Source organism: Euprymna scolopes, chromosome 23, assembly GCF_053919585.1.
Source record: "Euprymna scolopes isolate OS-2025 chromosome 23, ASM5391958v1, whole genome shotgun sequence".
Lineage (NCBI taxonomy): Eukaryota > Metazoa > Mollusca > Cephalopoda > Sepiida > Sepiolidae > Euprymna > Euprymna scolopes.
In genome coordinates, this window is record NC_136504.1 from 117,216,090 (window position 1) to 117,239,356 (window position 23,267).

The 23,267-nt window shown below is 35.8% G+C and overlaps 1 protein-coding gene across 1 annotated transcript in view; it reads left to right on the plus strand.

The window, feature by feature from the left end:
- Positions 1 to 16,860: 16,860 nt before the first annotated feature.
- The window catches only part of LOC145246161 (uncharacterized), a 64,455-nt gene continuing 58,048 nt past the window's right edge, over positions 16,861 to 23,267 (plus strand). Inside the window, exon 1 of the mRNA XM_080108029.1 lies at positions 16,861 to 18,706. Within this exon, the coding sequence (XP_079964155.1) occupies positions 17,735 to 18,706 (972 nt within the window). The 5' untranslated portion in view covers positions 16,861 to 17,734. The remainder of the gene's footprint in view (positions 18,707 to 23,267) is intronic.

Here is a 23,267-nt window from a genome sequence, read left to right on the forward strand (position 1 = left end):
ATGAGACTAGTAGTCCGAAATAAAAAATAAATTAATATACATAATGCTCATCTCAAAAATGAATTCCAATTAAGGAATAATATATATATAATGATAATGTAGTTCATCAAATTCCATCTTTGTTTACAATATCACGTCAGCTGATATTTGGGCTTGACGATGAATGCCCTGGAAAAAGTCACTTCTGATTAATGTTTAGTTTTAAAATATGCAAACAAAGAAACGATTTGCAGCGATTTTAAATATACCTCTTCTTTTATCGTAAATTGAATTAATAAATAAGAAAAATTAAAATAAAATGGTGAGGTACAACCAGGCTCGAACACAGGATCATTTGATCTGTAGTCGAATGCTCTACTACTGAGCTATGTTTCCAGATGTCAAAAAAATCTGGGGGGGGGAGGTTTCAAAGAAGAAATTATTTGTTGAGATTTTATTATCTTCCTTGCCGGTGCAAGCTAAAATATTCCCCTATAAAAATTCTTTTTTTTATCTGTAAGAAAGAAAGATTAGTTTTAGGATCGGATTTTTTTTTCGATTTTCAATACTTATTGGTCAAAAACATATCTAAGAACACTGCCAGACATATAAATTAGCTTTGTGTAAAATTTGTAAAAGAAAGACTCAGCCATTTTGGAACCTATAAGGAGGGAACTCACACACACAGTGACATTTATATATATATATATATATATACTGTTTTAACAAAAACCAAGACTTCAAGAAAAGGGTTGATAGCAACAAAAAGTGTATTTCATTGTTAGTTACAATTGTTTCAAGACCATTTGGACAAATTCAAACAATATGTTGTTTGAAAATTTTCACAAGAACAGCCTTTCTTCAGACTTATTAAATAAAAAAACACTTTAACAATGAAACATTATGGAAAAGAAACATTTCCTTTATGAAGAAAAGAAAACAAGCAGGAACAATTTAAATAAATTGTTCCTGCTTGTTTTTTTTGTATATGAACAATTACTGAATTATATTAACCCAGTATAATTCGGAATACTACAAATTTGTCTATATATATATATATATATATATATATATATATATATATATACTAAGTTATAAAATATATATGGCGATTAAGCTTCAGGCATAAGCCTGAAGAGTCCTAGAGTGGATGAAACGCAGTGTAGTTTAATCGCCATATATATTTTATAACTTACTAACTAGCTCTACCTACGTATTGAGCACTTTTGAAGTAAATACTTAAAGTTTACGCATAAATTTATACTTTTGTATATAATTTTATGTGAGTAAATTAACTGATTTTTTATGAGAACTTCATTCCATAACGGGTATGTACAATATAAATTTTTATTTTCAACATTTTCTTTTTTAATGTCTTAATTACACTTGTGCTGTCACTCACACACACATACGCTCGCACGCAAATAGACGAATGCTTATTAATTTTAATTTCCCTGCGCATTTGCGCAAAAAAATAAGTTCTTCCAGTAACGACATAATTTCAAATACGCCCACACGTTTTTCTCACAACAACAAAAGTAAAATGAACATATTTCTGGCGGACGTAGTTGAAGACAGTATCACGTGACACAAGCAATCAATGAGAAAATTTAGAAGATTGTCTTTTTAAAGCTTTTCCAAAAAGCAAATATAAGCATCAGCAATCTTGTGCTGGAGCTGGTCCAAAAAGTATTTTAACGAAACAAACATTCTTTCTTCCCTTTTTTCTCCCTTCTTTCTTCTTCTCTTCTCACTCCGACGTGACACTAGAACATACGTCTCGTTTTCCTCTCATCGTTCTTTTCAAATCTGTTGAAGCCATAATTACACATGCTGCACGGGCACTCCAAAAAAATCACACTCATGCACTAGGAGTGTCGGAATCGCCATTAAAAAAGGAGTGAATTATTAGACTCGCTATCTTTCGAAGCTTATAACAATATGAATAATGTAATTTAAACCCTAATTCTTTTTTTCAATAAAAGGAGCAAAGACCAAATTTAAAAATAACAGAAGGTTTTATTGAAAAAATATACAATATTTTTTTTAAATAGGTTTTCTTTAAAAAAGATTTCACAAAATTCAATGAATTTTACCTTAATCTAAATATAATAAATATATATAAATTCGAAAAAATCACTTACCTATATAAAATACTAATCAATGGATGCTTCCATTCTTCATTTATGAGAATTTGTCCATATTTAGATTTTATATTCCATGTATTTTTTAAATAAAATAATTTTTTTAAACAACTATTTAAAAAAAAAAACGCCATTGCGTAAGCATTAACTGGTGTCAATAAGTCGGTGTTCTCTTGCCTTTCTTCCTGTTTTGAAATACGGATGGATAAAAGCGCTATAAAACGTAAAACAACACATACGCATGAGCAGTCAAGCCTTGTGCATGAAAAAATATGGGTCACTGTAGATGAAAAATAATAACATTTTACTTATCAGTTTTTACCTTTAAAAAAAACACTCAACGAATTCTTTATCTTTTTTTCTTCTCTCAAAGAAATACATGAGTTTTGGATTTAATATATTTTATTTCTTCTTTATGAAGTGAATTTTTTTTTAAAATATCGTAATTGTACGAAATTCTCTGGGCAATATAACAAGATTATTAGGTTTCACGTAAAAAAAAATTTAACATGTTTTTTTTAAAAAAAAAAAGGTTTTAAACTTTGAACTTTACAGGTAAATTTGCAAATATTCTTTTTTTGTTTTAAATTAGCTTATTTTATTTATTGGTCTTTTATCTTCAATTTGTGATATATAAATTTGAGGTGAGAAAATGAATTATTTTTATTTAAATAGATATTTCAAAATGGGGGGGGGGTGAATTAAAAAAAAACGCTTGTCTAGAATATTATATTCGGTTTCTTGTAAAAATTGAACCATTAAAAAAATTTTGATAGATTTTTAAAGTTTAAAAATTGAAAAAATATTTACTTCGTAAAATTCAATTGATTTCATTACGTAAAAAAAAAAAAAAAATGGCTGCATGAAAGCGGTCCGACACTGTTTTTTAAAAACTAAAAAATAATATTTCTGTTATTTTTTAAACAACTTTGATAGTTTATTTTGGAAGTATATCCCATAAAGAAAATAAACCCACTTTAAAAAGAGAAATTACGAGTTTTTTTTAATATTTTATTCGCAGTTTTGTGTTAGGGGTGTCAAAAATTTCCCCCAAATTCTGACACACTTACTTATGCACACATGCACCCATTCCGATTGCACTGAAAGGGACGGCTAGAATCCTGAAAAGATCTCTTGGTTGGACTCACTAAAATAGGGGTAAATGTCAGACATCTGGTTGGATGTCCCATTCCCTAGAAGAAATTGGTTAAGAAAAATGAAAAAAAAAAGAAAAATACATTTTCTATAAGAATTAATAACAACGGACTACTTTCCTTATGGGACTTTTGAATAAGGCAAACTTCGCCAGTTAAAACTTGAAATGAGGACATTATTTTCACACACGACTTTCCCCTTCTAATCTTATTATTTTAATGAAGGACTTTCATCTAACATGACCTTTTAATCTTAATAATTCCACAAAGAATTTTTCACCTACTTTGAATATTCTAATCATAATGATTTCTCAAGAACTCTTTCCGATCGAACCTTTACTTGTTCATCTTGTTATTTTTGTTGGAAAATAAATGTGGTGCATTTTAAGCGAGAAGGAGGTGTCATTTTGTTTTATTCCTTTGGGGGGGGGGCAGAGAAATTTAATTTCACTTAAACTTCTTTTCCCCTACAAACTAAACCTGTACCGAATTTTGAAATAAATTACAACAGGCATTTTGTTGTATTTTTTTTTTTTTTTTAAATGAATAAACATGATTGGTTATTTTTGAAAATTGTTGTGGGGTAATCACCCTCCAAATGGACTGTTCTATCCATTATATAAACCATAGATCTTTTAATCCCAGGTTTGGATTAAACACCAGAGCGACCCTCGCCTGCTCGGTGATGTTTACTACTCTTTTCAGTTGTAACCTTTTTACGATGTTGTTCCAGTAATACATTGTCTAAACTCTATTCCGTTGTTCTGTTTTCTTTGTGGCTTATTGCAAGCCATAACACTGGCGACATTGGATCTGGAGAACGTACTCACGTTTAAAAACAGTGTTCTAAAAAATTAAACACTAACGACATTGGATTCAAGGAGCATACTAAAATCGAAACCAGTAACGACATCGAAAAAAAAAATACTCGCGTTGAAATAGTATTCTAAAAATACTAATGACGTCGGACTCAAATGTTATCAAGTCTAAGGAAGTGTCTAACATAACACTTGCAACTGAAAGGTTCACGGTAACTAAAAAAAAAAAAACGCAGATCATTATGGAAAAAAAAAGTTTCTCACGACTTTCAAAGATAGCGCTGTACTTTTGCAAAAAGAAAAAGGTTCGTCGCGACTTAGAAAGGTAAATTTTTATACTTTTGGAAAAAGAATTCGTCACTTGTGGTTTTCGATGCTAAAATCGGGCGTTTTTGTTTTTTTTTCTCTGGAGAAAAATATACACTTGATTTTTTTTTTTTCTTTAGACAATGAACTTTTTATATATTTATGTTTTTTTTTTTTCTGTTCGTTTTATTGTCTGGAGGAACAAATGAGAAAGAATAAAACGGTTTTGTAAAATCCAGCGAACGTTTGGAAATTGCTAATGCTGACAAAGCAAAATGGACGAACTTAAAGTAGCGTTGGAACGTTTGACTAAGTTTCATATCGATGCCGTAAAGCATGAGGCACGATTTGAGGAACAGCAAAAGGAATTGCAAAAACAGTTAACGGAATGTCAAATACGAACTGAGGAACAACAAAAGGAAGTTCAAAAACAGTTAGCTGAACCTCAATTACGAACAGAGGAATTGCTTACAGAAATTGTTAAGAATAATGCGAATGTGGAAAGCAATTCAGCATTTTCTCAGAATACAATATGGACCGCGATAGACAATTTTAAATACGAGGAAGAGGAAAAATCATTCGCAGCGTATTTTCGGCGTTATGAAGATTTTTTTTAATATTAACTGCAGCAACTGGTCTGATCAGAAGAAAACCAGATTTCTACTACGAAAATTGGAAACGGCTGAGCATGATAAATTCGTGGATTACATCTTGCCTCGGAAAACAGCTGATTTATTATTCAATGAGACGGTAAATTTGTTAACAGAACTTTTCTTGCTGAAAACGTCTCTTTTCCATAAGAGTTGGAGATGTTTGAATGTGGTAAAAGACGATAATGACGATTTTGCCACCTATGCAGCTGTAGTGAACAAACACTGTGGTGTGTCTGAACTAACAGCAGACAATTTTAAATATCTTGTGTTTGCGCAAAGGTTAACCTCGGGAAAAGACGCTCCAATCAGGCGCAGAGTCCTTAAAAAATTAGAAAATGAACCAAACTTAACACTTCAAAAATTGACTGAGGATTGTCAAAAAGTAGAAATTATAAAAAAAGATGCAAGAAATATCGAAGCAGGCATCGTGAATATAAAAAAGTAACTAAGAAAAAACCGTTCCGAAACTAAAAGCACCGAGCGCTTGTTTCAGATGTGGTGGAATACATTGGGTAAGGGATTGCCCATTTTTAACAAAAAGATGCCATTTATGCAATAAAATCGGTCATAAAAGTTTGCACTGTAGGAAAACTCGGAATAGAAGCCGTGTATGTCAAACCAGAACTAAGGACGTTGTAGATGAAAATCTACGCAAATATGTAACGGTTAACATTTTTAGCAAGGCTATTAAATTCCAATTAGACAGTGGATCAGATCTTTCAATAATAAATCTCAAAACGTGGAAAATATTACGAAAGCCGACTATGTTAAAAACTAACAGAACAGCGATGGCGGTTAATGGTACAAAAATTCATTTTGAAGGTGAATTAATTACAAACGTCACTTTATGGGGGAAAACAAAAAAACTAAGATTGTATGTGCTAAAAGCTAGTAAGAACCTGTTGCATGGAGGAGTTTCGTCTCTGGAATCTTCCTATATCCACATTCTGCAAGAAAATAGATACCCGCCCAGCAGAAACAGAAACTTATAACTTGTTTTAAAAAAGAATTCACAAACATATTTACTCCTGGCCTGGGGAGATGTACAAAAATGGCCGCAGATTTTAAGTTGAAACCTGGCACACAACCGGTGTTTAAAAAGAAACGTAATGTTCTGTTTGCTTCCCTGAACAAAATAAATCAGGAACTAGACAGATTAGAAAGCATCGGTATACTGGCTAAAATTGAATATAGTGAGTGGGCTGCTCCAACAGTTTACGTAAAGGAAAGGTCCGGGGAAATTTGCGTTTGCGCTAACTTTGCAACCGGACTCAACGGGTCCTTAGAAGATGTTCACTATCCATTACCTAGTCCAGAAGAAGTGTTCACGAAATTAAATGGCGGCAAGTTTTTTTCTAAGATCGACCTAAGCGACGCTTACCTACAGATTCTGGTAAACGACAAAAGCGCTAACTTCCTCTGTATTAACACTCATCGGGGTTTGTACAGATACGAAAAACTCGCGTTTGGTGTTAAGGTGGCACCCACAATATTCCAGCAAATAATGAATACTATGCTGTCCGGTTTGGACACCGCAATTGCATATCTTGATGACATTATCATAGCGAGCAAAAGCTGGGAGGAACATGAATAACATACCAAACGAGTATTCAGTCGAATACAAGATTATGAATTTAAGATCAAAGCAGATAAATGCAAGTTCTTTTTACAAACAATTAAATACCTGGGTCAAATATTCGATAAAGATGGCAGACGCTCAGACCCAGTTAGGGCGACCACTATTAAAGAAATGCCGGCACAAGTAAACATAACTCAATTGCAGAGTTTTTTTAGGTTTGGCAAATTATTACCAGGGGTTCATCCTAAATATGCACAAATTGCGCGCATCACTTAATGAATTGCTGAAAAAGGATAAGGCTTGGGAGTGGACAGAAGATTGCCAGACATCATTCCAAGAAATAAAAAGAATCTTAACTTCAAAACTATTCCTAGCGCATTTCAACCCGCAGTTGGACATAATAGTAGCTAGCGATGATAGTCAATATGGCGTCGGGGCATGCATGCTACATTGAATGCCGGATGGCTCGAAACAGCCTATTGCTTTCGCATCACGGACTCTCTTGCCAGCGGAAAAGAATTATTCTCAGATCGAGAAAGAGGCCCTAGGAATTATATTTGCAGTTTCAAAATTCCACCGGTTCTTGTACGGAAGAGATTTTTTTCTACAAACCGACCATAAGCCATTGATATCCATTTTTGGAGCAAAAAAAGGACTTCCAACATTCACTGTGAACCGACTATTAAGATAGGGAACTATTCTACTGAACTATAATTTTACAATTCAATTTTTCCCCTCAAAACAACTAGCCCATGCAGACAATCTATCGAGACTGATTCCTGCCAAAATGGAACCTCTTGAAGATTCAGTAATCACGGCACTACGTATTAATAGTGATGTAAAAACCATGATAAACAATATTATCCGCGAACTGCCGGTCACACTTCAGGAAATTAAGTCAGAATCTCAAAATGACAATTTCATTCAAACCACGAAGCAGAAATTAGCACTGGGTGACACCAGTTCAGACATTTTTTCTGGTTGCACTGGAATACTGTTTTATGGTGAAAGGGTTGTCATCCCCCAAACCCTTCAAAAAAGAATTCTCAGGGATTTTCACATGGGGCATCCAGGAATAAACAGAATGAAAAGCCTAATGAGAAGTTTTGTTTATTGGCCAGCTATGGACCAAGATATTACCGACATGTTGAACAGATGGAAAGGCTGTGCTTTGGCTGCAAAAGCACCACCGATAACATATAAACCTTGGCTTAAGGCTGAATAACCATGGTCGAGGATCCACATTGATTATGCGGGATCTGTGGAGGATTTTTACTACCTGATAGTAGTTGACTCTTACTCTAAATGGCCAGAGGTACTAAGATGCAAAAAACCGACCACAGTAGCAACAACAAATTTTTTATTGGAATTGTTTGCTCGGTTTGGGGTTGTAGACTGTTTGGTTAGCGACAATACTACACAGTTCACCTTGACAGAGTTCAGAGAATTCTGCGAGACGTATTAAGTCAAGCATATTACGACACCCCAGTACCATGCCAGAAGCAACAGCCAGGCCGAACGTTTTGTCGATATGCTACAAAAGGCATTAAAAAAGGCGTCCGGTACCCCGACAGAAAAGCCCCTTCAGCAATGTCTGTAGGTTTACAGAATCACGAGAAATCCGAACAAACCAGATGCGGGATCCACAGCAGAAATCATGTTTGGATGGAAAATAAAATCGGCATTTGATAAACTGCTACCCAAACACATCGTACACAACAGAACATCTACAATGCCAATGAAACGGTTTTAACAGCGGAGATAACGTGTATTTTAGACATTTTAGAAATAACGTTTCTTTTGGGGAACAGGGCACAATCTTATGTAGAATCGGCCATGTTACATACATCATTTAGAGCCCAAAGTTCCAACATAAGAGGCACCTGAACCAAATCAGGAAACGCTTCTACGAGGATCAAGAAGAACCACCACAGGACGGCAGTGAGGCGATTGAAACTGTATGACTGCTTTGACATAGACCCTCCAAAAGAGATGTCAGAACCGAGATGCTCCGGGAGAAAGAAGAAGCGCAAAAAGAAAAAATACTGATTTTCACAACCGCGGAAATCAACTTGGGAGAGGGGTGTTGTGGAGGAATCACCCTTCAAATGGACTGTTCTATCTATTATATAAACCATAGACCTTTTGATCCCAGGTGTGGATTAAACACCAGAGCGACCCTCGCCTGCTTGGTGACGTTTACTACTCTTTTCAGTTGTAACCTTTTTACGATGTTGTTCCAATAATACATTGTTTAAACTCTATTTCGTTGTTCTGTTTTGTTTTTTTGTTTTTTTGTGGCTTATTGCAAGCCATAATAAAAATGAATGACTTTTTAAGCAAAAAAATTTTTTTCCCCAAAAATAAAACTTTTGTAATAACTCAAAATAATCATCAAAATTAACTTTTGTAATAACTCAAAATAATAAGGTTTGACTGAGTTGCCTCCCATTTACAATTATTTCCCTTGCACTATTTGCTTGTCAATTGGAAGTAAATTTTTTCATTCTTGAACTATAATAGATGCATACGTAACTTTCGAGTCTGTAAATTATATATTATCATCATCGCCTCCGTTCGGTCTCGCGTGACAATGGATAGCGCATGTGAGTGTGGTTGCACATGAAATTGAGGAGCAAGTGTTGCACAATTCCAACCACACCTCTCCTAATTCGCCACCGCTTCTTGGCGCTTGTGCTTGATTCTAGGAGCAAGGAGAATTTCAAGCCGACTAGAAGCAATGCAGAGATAAGCGGAATTAAAAGAAAAAGAAAGAAAGAAAAAACAACGCAGAACATAAATATACGAAATCCAATTGAATTTTACGAGTTCAGTATTTTTCAATTTTTAAACTTTAAAAATCTATCAATTTTTCTATTGATTCTATTTTTACGATATTTTCAGGGTCAATGTGAAATTTTATGCTCTTTCCAATAAACCGAATATAACATTTTAGGCAAACATTTTTTTTTTAATTCACGCCCCCCCCCATTTTCAAATGTCTATTAAAAAGTAAATAATTAATTTATGTACCAAAGTTTTATATATCACAAATTGAAGATAAAAGATCAATAAATAATATATTCAAATTTAAAACAAAAAAGTAGTGTTTTTTAGAAATTTACCTGTAAAGTCCGAAGTTTAAAACCTTTAAAAAAAAAACACGTTTTTTTTTGTTTTTTGTTTTTTAATGAAACCTTGGTCCTTGCTCCTTTAACTGAAAAAAAAATTAGGGCTTGAATTACATTTTTCGAGGAGTTATAAGCTTCAAAAGATAGCGGGTGTAATTATTCAATAGTTTTCACGAAATTTCTGACACTGCTAATGCAGAGATAAGCGGAATTAAAGAAAAAGAAAAAAAAAAGACAACACAGAACATAAATATACGAAATAAAAAAGTAATGCATGCTATTTTTTAACTAAAAAAAAAAGCAACAGCAAAAAATTTTGAAAAACTACAAAGACGGAAGCAGTACCATTAAAACGAACGACCTTTTGTGCTCCAGAATTTATTTTTCTACATAGTCACCACCATTCTCAATGCATTTTTTTACAGCGATGGAGTAATGGCTGTACATGGACGTCCAGAGTAAGCGTCTTCACTCACATCTCTGTCACCACTCTGAAGTCAACGCACCCATCTCCTAACTGCGCTAACATCATTGGATTTATAAACGTTCAACAGGTGGTGGTGAATGTTGATCAGTTCACTTTTTTCTGCATGGAGGTCTATAATTTGCCGATCCCTGCCAGAGGAGCAAGCAAGAGCCGGTGAGAAATGTATTCTTGTGGACTCCACAGCACGGGTACACGAGCATAGGATGACCTAGATTGTACCTGATGCCAAAGGATCAGTTGGCCAAAAATGTGGTGAGACAACAACAACTATGGAAGGCAGTAATTACTGGGATATAGTAACAAGACACAGCATTCCTATCCCGTCACGGTTAATCATCTGAAGAAGGCCAGAGGATGAGCTGGCCGAAAAGTGGTGAAACAATAACATCTACAAAGATGAGAATAATAGTCCGCAAATAAATAAAAGTATCACCCACACTAAGGATTGAACCTTCAGCATGGAGAAGAATGTCACTTAGGACTGAATTTTATTTAATATTTTATCATAGGTTTGTAAAAAAAACTTCCCTGAAGAAGGCTGGAGCTTCCATCGGTCGAAACATTGTAAGGTTAATGCTCATAAAACGTATATCTGTGGATATTAAGATATTTATCCATTAAAAATAATTATTAATCTTTGTTCATGTTGAGCACTTTGGAAGAAATAAAAGATTCAAATGTAATAACATTGTGAGTTCTCTCCCTTGAGTAGATTGAACACTGCTTCTTACTATGTTTACCAAATAAAAATATATGCCTTATTTCTCTTGCATTTAAAAGTAGCTGCCACAACGGCATAGATGCAAAAGCTTAGATTTGAATTGATCTGGTCCAGGGTTAGAATTGTTCAGCTGGCCATACATCTGCACTAATAACATTTTTTATTTTTTGAATTTTGTCTGGATTTTTACAACTGATTTAAGGTATTTTTGCACTGCTGAATCAGGAAGTGTCATCTGTTTCTCTCTATCAGGTCAGGTTTTCGCGCTAAGTTGATTTGAAAAAAAAAAAAAAAAATCAAATCTTGTGACAAAATCGATTACATTTTTTGTGGTATTATCAGATGATTTTTGTCTAAACATTTTAAGAGAAAAAAGTGTTTTGCTAACAACATATATTGATTACCTGATCGAAACATCGATTACTGTAAACTGAATGATAGGCGTTAATAAATATAAGTTCACGTAAATTGTATGTTGCTTCACCATTGTTCAAACTTCAGGGCTTGAATTTCCATTTGTTCAAACACCTGGAATGCTCAGCGGCCAGGAGGTCTCTCTTCAGATTCTAACAGTATTCATGACTGCATCCCAGTGACCCTGATATCTAGTCTCAGTCTCTTTCAGGTCTTGATGGAATCTCTCCCTCTGCTCGTCACTCATTTTTTGTTTGTTTAATACTCACCTTCATCCCAAAACACGGCATATCGCCACTTGGACGTAAGGGGCTACTAATTGGTACCATGCCTAAAAAAGATTAAGATGTTGGTTTACATTACATTTAAACTTCTGCATATCAGTACAGTTTGGGAAGCAGGTAGCAGGAAGGGAATTCCAAAGTCTAATTGTTTTAGGGAAAAAAACTATTAGATTAGAAAACTTTCTGACATTTAGGGACCTCATCAGTGAAGGGGTGTGATTTTATTGCTAAGCGGGTTTGTCGGGATTATGTATGTTGTGGGGGCGCAAGTGCAACGAGTTCATCAGAGCACATTCCATTAAAATACTTGTAAACCTGGCACAAGGATGCAATATTGCGGCGATGGGACAGAGTTTTGAGCCTAGTTGATAAAGTGGGATGTATTAGATTGGAGACGCTTTTTTTTTTATCCTATTCAAGGGGAAGAGACTAGTGGTAGATGTACCAGCCCAGATGTGGCAACAATACTCCATACATGTACAGAATACTCTCAGGTGTGAGTAGTCTTCTAGCACGATAGAGGGAATCCACCTTTGCAGCGGCCTTCGCTGCTGGAGTTTGAAGAAAGAATTCCCAAGTAAGGAGTTATTTGTCATTGATATCGGTGGTTGGAGAGGCTTCTTGTAATTGTTAAAGGAGAGCAGCTTAGTCTTACTAGCATTAAATGTTACCATCCATTTGCGGCCTCATTCCACTATGGTCTGGAGGTCATTTTCTAAGGATTCAGCCATTGAATTGGATTTGTGTACATCCGTTCTTCCCTCATGCATATTATAGAGCGTTGTATTATCAAATATACCCATCTCGGACACAATATTATCAGTAAGGTCATTGATGACTGTTAAAATATCTGCAGTAGAACGACATTGCCTAAATCCATACTGTTTGTCAGAAAGAAGATTAGCTTTTGCGAGGTAGTGGCCTAGTGCTTGATTGATTAGTGTCTCAAAAGTTTTAGCAAAGAGTGGGAGGGGGCTAATAGGGCGATAATTGAGAGGGTTGGTCGTTTTGCCAGAATGCTTCTACACTGGTAATACAGGGGCCATCTTCCAGCTGTTAGGGAAGCAGGATTCAACAAGGCATTTGTTGTAGAGTTTGGAAAATACAGGGGCTAGCTCAGCTGAGCATTTCTTAATTAGTATAGCAAGAATGAGATCAGGCCCATAGGTCTTGGAGGTGTCTAAGTTTTTATGATATCGCGGACATGAGAAGGGGTGGTTTTCAGACCATCAGTTGTGGCTTCCATCCGCATAAGGAAATTTGGAAGGAAGTTGTTTGTTGGTTCTACGGTGGAGTTGGAGGCGAATTGCCAAGCAAGCAGTTCTGCCTTTTTAGTTGCCATGCATGCAACCTTCTGTTTGTTGGATAATGGAAGAATTAATGATTGCCTTTTATTCACTACATGATTATAGATTTTCCAAAAATCACGAGTTCCTATCTTTTGCGATACTATGCGTTCCCTGTTTATTTCAGCATGCCTTCATTTAGCTGCGGCTATTACTCTCTTAACATGATTTCTAGCATCTATAAATTTTTACCTATTTGCATTTTACTTATAACGTATGAACTGACGAAGTATATGTTGTCTTTGTGCAATGGCAGCTACACAGTCCGTAGTGAACCATGGGGGTGAGTGGGGCTTGCTATAATACTTCCGTGTGGGGACATGTGCTTCAAGCCTGCTTTGCATCATTCAGTTGTCTCATTGGCACACTATTCAGCAGGGAGAGAGAAGATATTGGTCCATAGGGCATCTCTGGTGTGTTCTCTGATGACTTCCTAGTCAACCTTTTTTTAGTACCTTATCGTTTTGGTTTGGGATTTAAGTGAGACGTCTACTGATACCACTAGGTGGTCAGCTTTTTCGAGTGGACTGTGGACATTAGTTACACAATTCTCAGGTACTGTGGTAAGGATTAGGTCTAGAAGTGAAGCTTGTTGGTGGTCACTATCTGGGAGGCGGGTTGGGAGCATGACAGTCTGTGTGTATGTGTGAGGGAATGGAAACTATAAGTAGAGCGTCCAGCTGCATTTGTGTGACCTGAGAAACCAAGCCAATTTTTATGGCGGACAATAAAGTCAGGTTCTTAGGAAGCTGGTCAATATGTGAAAGGTATCTTGACGTTCATAATATTTCTGAAAGAAGTCAGCATGTTGTTGGCAAGTTCTGCATAGTTTCTTGTTGCCAAAAACGTTCTTCATTACCAAAACAAATGCCTTCCACGCTTCTAGTTTCATTTCGTTCATTAAGTTTTCTGTAAACTGAGATATTGACGTACGTTGTATGTTCGCCATCACGCCAGGAGTCGCAAAAATGTAGAATAAAAATGCATGAAATCTCATTCTGACATTTGAAAACAGCTTTATTTGTTATCTTTGTTAGTAGGTTTGTATAGAGAAAGGGTTAGTCGTTGAAAGTTTCATCTTCTCCATGTGCTCTTATGTTTCCTTTCTTAGATTTCTTTTTTTCCATCCAACTTAAACAAGGTCCTGGATATGACCTTAAACTATATCCGATGGTGAGGCCCTAGCTTACGGGCTTTGGGGAGTGTGGAGCCACCCTTTAATTGCCATTGCTCCCAGGTCCACTCTGACTCGGAGACGTAGTACCTGTTAGGGTCCCAAACTATGGGTTAAATAAAAACCGACATAGAAAATAAAAATATATTCTATTAAAAAATCGTTCTTCAAAATCACCAGATTCGGCATTAAATAACCTGAAAAGGGTTGATATGCCGTAAAACAAAAGCAGCCAACCAAGCTGAACAGATTCCAAAATGAAGAATAAGGAGACAAGAAATCTCATTCTAATATTTAAAAACAGTAGTAATTGTCTGTATTTTTGAGATGAGGTGTTTTCATTGATTGAGATTGTCGGACTGACTTCCTCATCTTGGTTGTTATCGTCACAACGTTTCGGCCGTTTTGCCCTCCGGCCTTCATCAGGTGTTTTGTATCGAACTGGGAGGGTAAAACGGCCGAAATGTTGTGACGATAACAACTAAAATGAGGAAGTCAGTCCGACAATCTCAATCAATTTAAAAACAGCTTTATTTGTTATCTTTGTTAGAATAAAGACACAAGTTAGTCGTTGAAAGTGTTCCTGTGTGATAGACGTAGATTTAAGATTAGACAGGTTGAAAGAAGCAGAGTTAATATATGACTGTGTATAACGTAGTAGTGGAAACGTGCGTCACGAAAGATTAAAGACAGCACTGTATGATGAGGAAGAGAGTGTGTGTGTGTGTGTGTGCATCGCATTTAATTCCGTGTGTGGAGATAGCCATGTTTGGCGTGTTTGTATTCACGTCTTTCTCAAACCCCGAGCCAGAAGGCTGGGTGAGTTCTGTTGAGTTCCAAGAGAGAAATTGGGGAGGGGGGGCGCAGGGGTCCATTCCACTTGGTGTTGCTATCAGTCCAAGATCTGGAAAAGAAAGAGAGAGAGAGAGAGAGAGAGAGAGAGAGAGAGAGAGAGAGAGAGAGAGAGAGAGAGAGAGTGTTACCAGTTTAACCTTTTTTAAACTCGTTCATGTGACTGAGAGCTTGCTTCTGAGTGGACAAGCCAGGAAGGAAATGCATTCAAAATCTCCAGTGCGAGAATTCACTCCTGCTTATGTTTGTTACAATTTCGTCTGCTACAACAGAATCCCACTACCGGGCTAGAAAAATCCTAAAATCTGACAAGATCTTATATCTTTACAACGCCACCATTAGTCCATACATGGAGTATTTATTGTCACATCTTGGCTGGGTAACCAACCACTAGTCTGTTTATCTTAGACGAGGTCAAAAAAAAAAAAAAGGTCCCATACCATTTACTAAGCTCAAGTCTTTGTCCCATCACAGCAATATTGCATTACTGTGTTTGTCTTACAAGTTTTTCAATTGAATGAGCTCCGATAAACTTTCTACCCTTATACTCCCTAAAAAACCCCAACCAATCTGATAATCAGCAAAATCTCACCTCTTCACTGTAAAAGATCTTTGGATGCCGGAAAACTTTCTACTTTGGTGGCTTCTTTTCTTGGACTGCTTCCTTTAAGAATCTCCTCTCTGCTGTTTCAACATGCAGAAATTTAAATGTACTATAAACAAGAACAACTCCATACTTAGAATCTGTTTATCTTCCTCCCTCGGCAGGACAATGTGACACAAGGTCGGGAAAGTGGGATTTGAAATGTGAGCACCCTGGCCTGCAAAAAAAAAAAAAAAAAAAATACCTGGGCAAACCCATCAGATATTCCCCGATAAAGGCGCCTCAGGTGATGAACAATAAACTAACCGCTACTCAAATGGTGAGAAGTGGACCTCCTAGAACTGCACAGGACACATGATCATACACCTTTGCTAACAACTCCAAAAAGGGTCTAGACTTTGGTAAATTTGGGAGTCGAGTGACTCCACCCCACTCTGCTCCTATAAATCTTACCCCTGATTCGCAATAGCCCCATATGTCTTATTGGTAGTATGCCTTGTTTGAGGTGAATTTAAATAGAAAAAAAGAAAAGAAACTAAATACGACGAGCATGTGCCTTCTTGATGCGCCTATTCTTGACTAGGCCTACAAGCAGCAAAATCCCACCCCTTTACTGTTGGGGGTTCCTAGATGTTGGAAAGCCTTCTACTCTAATAGTTGCTTCCCCTGGACTACTAGGTTTTGGAATTCCTTCCCTGTTAGCTACCTCCCAGACTGTACTGACATGCAGAATGGTCGGAAAGTGGGGTTGAGAAGTTAACGCCCTAGAAGAGGAGCACTCTGACCTGCAAAAAGTGTCTGGGCAACCCCGTCGGCATTCCCCGGTAAGGGTGCCTCAGGCGATTAGCAATAAATTAACCCCTTCTCAAAGAAAGAGGACAAGGTCTGGAAGGGTGAACCTCCTAGAACTGCGCAGAACTAAACCCCACGGCAAAATCAACAGGGATCGGATCATTATAGGTGTGGTCTAATTTCTGTTGATTTTGGGAGACGAGAATAAAAATCCCTTATTGCTCAAGCTCAATTCCCCACAGTTCTCTGTAAGACACGATCCACAATAATAGTCCTTTACGTTCCAAGTGACAATATGCCTTGTTTGGGAAGTAAAAAATAAATAAATAAAAATAAATAAACAAAGCAAAACAAAGAAAGAATCAGAGTAATAAAATGATTTTTTTTTTGTACTGTACTTATTCGAGTACGTTTTTTATTTATTTATTTTTTTTTATCAGTTATCTCTCCTTCTTCCTCCCAAAAGTAGAGGTCAAGCTTGGTGGAGCATAACGAAAATAAAATACCTAATGAAAAAAGGAGGGTGGACTAAGATATTCGTCACTCCCTCTGCTCCGAATTAAAAAGAGAAAACACCGACAATGAAACAAAAAAAACAAAAACAACATGCTTTAAAAAAAAAAAAAAATAGACATGTTTCTCTTTAACCAAGGTGACAAAAAGCAGCAGCAGCAGTCGGATTCGATTCGCCCTTCCTCCCCCTCGCACACAAGTATTAATCTATCTAATATCCCTCTCGCTTAGTTGTTCATACATTTTCTCTCACACTCTCTAATATACACTTAGACACTATACCGCTTGCGCTTCCCTCTCTCTCCTTGTTTCACACGCTCGGTGCTCGACAGTCGACGGTGACATTTTGCGTCGAGGAAAAACACCGACTTATGTCGAATTAGAAAAAGGAAAAAACAGCAAAAAAAAAAAAAAAAACTATCATTAACGTGTTTTTTTACTTAACGCAGGAAATTCTAAACATGTCAGACATCATCGTATAAGTCAAGAATATCACATGCGAGATGAAAACAAATGGATTTTAAACAATAATTGAATGGGTTTGAGAGAAATGGAAGATTCCGTGTGTATAGCACCGGGCGGTTAGACGCTATTAAAAAACTATAAAGAAAACACTTCCCCGTAATAAGAATAATGGATTTATCATTCACGGAAATTTATAATGGAAATATCTTACTGCCTCGGAGATCTTTGGAGTAAACCATCTTCTTTCCTTACTTAATTTATTAAGTATGATATAAACATGTTCTTTCGTGTATTTTATTTATCTTACATTTTTTATCGATGACAGTATTGAAAAGAAAAATAAATAAAAAAACAAAAAACAAAAAAACAAACATGGATCTAAGATCGTCTTCGCCCGACAATTGTTATTACTGTTCGTTGGTGGACATCGATGTGGAGAAAGATGTCAGTGGAAATAATAAACACGTTAATATGCTTTGCAGAAGTTTTCGACATCAGAGACACGAACAAAAATGTATTAATATCGAACCACCATCAAAATTAATTGGATTTGACGCGCGCGTCTCTAAATCTCGACATTCTTTTTGCATGAACAATAAATGTCATTCTACTAATTCAAAAACTTGTTATAATAATAATAATAATAATAATATAACTAAAGGACAAACGTTTAACAACACGATCAAACAAAATGTATCCCCTTGTCTATTTCGTAGGCTTTCCGTATGTCAACATGGCAATAGACGACGCATAACTAACAAACCGTTTAATTGTCCAAGGCGACCAATGTTTAATTCTCCTTTTTTAACTTCCTTTTCCAACAATCGAAGTAGTTTTTTCTCTTCTTTGTGGACACTCTTTCTGCTAACCCTTCTCTGTTTCTTGTCCGTCAACCCGGTGCCAACCGAAGCCCTTCATCTCCAAGGTGTTTGGCGCAGCGACGACTTTTTCCTCTTCCTGGCTAAATTCGGTTTCCAGAAGACTGACCCCCGGGACTTGGAGAACACACAGGGGATCATATATGGCCAGATTCTGACCCGGACTAATGGTGACCCTCACGACAAGGTGTCGTCGTCGTCGTCGTTTGTACCGAACTTGACCCTCGTTCTTGTGGACAGTGAGTATTTCATGGACTATTATGGCAACCGGACCAGCCCCCACCCTTCAAGATGTCCACTAATGTTTAATAAAATCGACACCATCGCCTTCGACTACCAATGCAAACCGAAAGGTGAAGAGGATTTCCTAAGAAAAGTGCCATGTCAAGAGAATCAACTTTGTATCGATGAGGTAAGAAAAAAAAAAAACAAAAAACAAAACAACAAAGAACAAAAATAAAATAAACGCACTCGTGCAATTTAACATTCACAACCGAATTAAGTTAGAAGGCCATTCTTAACATGTGGAGAGGAGGGTGTTTTGTAACTATATTGCACCTTCATTTAACAATAATAAAATAAATAAATAATAATAATAATAATGAAAAAATATATATCGTAAACCTTGAATTTAACTTGAAAATACTATTTACAAAATAGCGCGGTGCAATAAGTGCACAAGCAACGTTTTCATTTTAGGAGAGTTCCGTTCCCATGATAAGAATGGCTTTCTAAATTTGTTTGAGAATGTTAAACTGCAGAAGGGTCCTCTAAAACAAAACAAAACAAAGCAAAAAAATTGTTAAAATCAAATTTCGTAATTCTTTGTGGACATTCTTTGTCATGAATGCCCTGAAAAAGTCACTTCTGATTAATGTTTATTGTTTACCAGTGTTAACATATGCAAATGAACTTGGTTGTTTTTTAAATTGTTATTTTTATTTTAACTTTTTTTTCAGAATAATATTTTAAAACTGGTAAATATTAATTAGAAGTGATTTTTCGTTGCTTATAGTCGACAAATCAAAATTTTAAACTATATCGTTTTAAACAAAAACCATATTACGTACGACGTAATTGTCATGTCGAAAATAGTAATATATCCAAAAATTACGAAAATTCATCTAGTAGAACAACGTATTGTGTTTTTAATGATAATAAAAAAAGTCTATTACTATAGACAACAAATATTGCAGCCATGACACAAATAATCTAAAATATTCGTTCAGGAGTTATGTCCCCTCCGTGCAGACTCCTCAGAAAAATACGATTTTACCCAATTTTTCCGTAAAAATTACTTTAACAACTTTCTATTCGATGATTTTTCGTAGTTTTTGGATATATTACTATTTTCGGCATGGCAATTAAGTGTGTAATATTGTTTTTGTTTAAAACGACATATTTAAAAACAAGTCGATCTGTAGATTTCATCTTAACAAACATCGATTTTCCTAACGCATTCAGCAGACGAAGAATTGTAAACAAAGAACAGAACTTGATTCTAACAACAACAACAACAACAACAACAAATAAGCAATTTCAGTATAACTATTTAGAAATTTGAAGTCTCATACACTTTGACAACTTATTTCAGAAAAAAAAAAAAAAAAATGCGGACTTGAAACGACCCCCCCTCTCCTCTATAATTTTAATCGGTATTCTGCAGTTGATATATATTTTTTTACGACCTAGCCCAGCCCCCAGCGACGTATAAACACCCCAACCTCCCCATGTTAAGAACGGCTTTCAGAAGCACCCCCAACCTCGAAAACTATACTACGTAGTATGTAGTGCAATCAATGCACTACTAGTGCATAAAAACATACTATAGAAACTATAGGGGGTGGTGATTATTCTCGTTCAGGTCTGCCAAAAAAACTTTAAAAGAGTTTTGGCATTTTAAAAAAAAAACTTTCTTTCCACCTCAACACAATCACCTTTAAAATGGCGACGTTCATCGGGTTTCGAGTATGCTGAAAACGAATATCACGTCCACATTTTGCGCATACAAGTAGTTTTCTGGATATTAAGACATTCTCCAATGTCATTCATTATGTTTTAACTGGTTAGTGGTTGTCCCCAACTGAAAAGTACTAACGTGCATGCATATCACAAAACACTCCCTCCTCCCCATGCTAAGAATGGCGAACGTCATTGACATTTATTTAGTAATACATTGGAGAAAATATACTTAATATCCAGAAAACTACTTGACTACGCAAAATTTAAATGTGATATTCGTTTTTAGCATATTCGAATCCTACGAAAGTTGTTATTCTAAAGGTGAATGTTAAGGTGGAAAGAAAGTAAAAATTTAACAAACTTTTATTTTGTGTTATTAGAATTTTCTTAATTCTATTTTAATTCAATAAATGTTCAGATGTTTCATGTTGACATTATTTTCGATTCTCCCGGTTTTGAAATTGCATTGTCTCCCCTTGTTCTGCGCTCTTCAAAATGAAACCCAAAAAGTTGTTCCGTCACAAAAGCACGAGTTAGCATTTTTGTTTTTAAGACACACACGACTAGGTAAATCTAAATAAATTGTTTTGTGCCCTATGATTCCGTTGGATGCTAATAGCGGAGAGGGGGAGATAGATTGGTTCACGTGTACGAGCAGTCCCTCTCGATATTTTTTTTCGTCTTTTTCAGATTATTATCGAATGGACATTAATCTACAAGATTATATATAAAAAAAAAAAAATCAATATTTAAATATTTGTAGGAGTGTTCAGTTTCGAATACAACAATCTAGTAAATCGATCACCCATTTTAGAACCACTTGTTGACGGCTTTTAGCCAACTTTCGCGAATTTAGCCTTTTTTTGGTACAGTTTAATCACGAAATTAAAAAATGAAATTATCGAAAAAAGTTTATATTGTAAGTATCCGTTTTGGACTGAAGATCTACGAAAAAAGATTTCATTTAATTTGATCGAGTAGTTTTTTTTTTTTTTTTTTTTTTTTTTTTTTTTTACAGCGAAAAAACACATTTTTAGGAGAGCGCGTTGAAGTCAGCCATTATGGAAATTTTTAACACGCCACGCGGCGATAACTCCATGTAAGGCGAAGGCGCCGATACTCCTTTCCCATATTTAATACTAGCTTTTCTTCCTAAAATTGAACCCTTGGTACTTGTGCATTTAACGAACCAGACGTAACTCAGCATTTGCTCGGCTTTGTCCGGCGCATGACGTCAACAGCCGGATAAAACCGAGCGTTGCCGATTAAGCAGACGAGAATTTCGCTATCAATTGGAAGAGTGTCACAACTCCAGAAACGCTTATTTGAAGAGAGTTTTTTTTAAAAAAATTTGTTTTAAAAAGATAACCGACGAAATAATAATGAATATTACAAACCTTGCGTACTAGCTCCAGACCCCAGAGGCTGCACTAAACTTTTGCCAGCAACGGAAATTGTTGGCAGAAGAGAAAAGGTGTTTACATTTTGGCTAGGATTGTGTACTTGCAAAGAGAACAAGCCTTTCCGACGTTTACGGTTGGAGGTGTAGAAGTGTAACATGTCGTCGATGGACCTCCATTAGGATTGGGACCTTCTTCTCAAAATCCCGACTAACCATCGGACCATCGCATGTATCATAAAAATAATATACTTATGGACGTTCGAGATGGCATCTACAAAAATATCTCCATCGCGAATGCGGGTTACGTTCTCGCCACACAATTGTGGATGGAAAAATTTCCTGCGTGATATATGCAGGGACTAATTTTCTGAGGAATCCCCGGCAGATTGGAGGCCCAGGCCATAACGGTAGAAATCGACGAGTTCGTTTTTAACCGCCGGCAGACTTGTGACACCGGTGGTGGTGGTCTGGGTCTTCGGTGGATACGACCCCCGCCGAAAAGGAGGGTTTCTTGGTCACTGTACCAAATAGGAAGGCCGAAACCCTCTTTCCACTAATAAATAAAAAGGGGTTTGTATTACTGTACACATAGATTCGAAAAAGTTGTCAAAAAACAAATATATAACAAATATTATCAAAGGCAAGATAAGTTACTTTTCTACAAATCCTTGTTTCTGACGAAAAAAAAATGTCCAAATAATCCTTGTTCCTGCCCCCCCCCCTTTTTACGTTAAAAATTGAAAAAAAAAAACAGTTCAGAGAGAAAAAAAGTTTAAAAAAAACCCAAACAAACTTGTTTTATATGTATTTATTTTGAAAACAGAAAACAATTCCAAACAATAATAATAATTAAAAAAAAAAACCATAAATGAACGGTAGGTTTTTGCTTTTTACTTATTTAATTTTTTTATGGTTCTACATTTTATAATTTCGTTGTACAGTTATTTTGTTGTAGCGTTGTTTTTATTTTATCGGCAACGCTCGGTTTTATTCGGCTGTTGACGTCATCATGCGCCGGACAAAGCCGAGTAAATGATGAGTTACGACGTCTGGTTCGTTAAATGCACAAGTACCGAACCCTTTGCTCGGTATCATAACAAATTGTTTTGTTTTTTTTCGCTGTAAAAAAAAAAAAAAAAAAAACAAAACAAAAAAAAAACGGGTTTGTATTACTGTACACATAGATTCGAAAAATTTGTCAAAAAACAAATATATAACAAATAAATGTTATCAAAGGCAAGATAAGTTACTTTTCTACCAAACTGGATATATTTTTCGTGTTTTTATTCAATGTAACATGCTTATTCAGCTCGAAAAACATACAGTGTTTACCGATGTATTGGAAAATTCAAAATGGCGCCCGAACACGGTAAGTTTGGAAAAAGGTGTTATAAAGAATAAACTAGACAAAATACTGTTAGAAATTCGCTCAATATATGTTACCATGACATAAGTTGACATATATTCGGTGGGTTTTTAATAGTATTTTGTCTAGTTTATTATTTATAACACCTTTTCCAAACTTAACCTGTTAAAGAGAGAGTCAGGCGCCATTTTGAATTTTCCAATACATCGGTAAACACTGTATGTTTTTCGAGCTGAATAAACA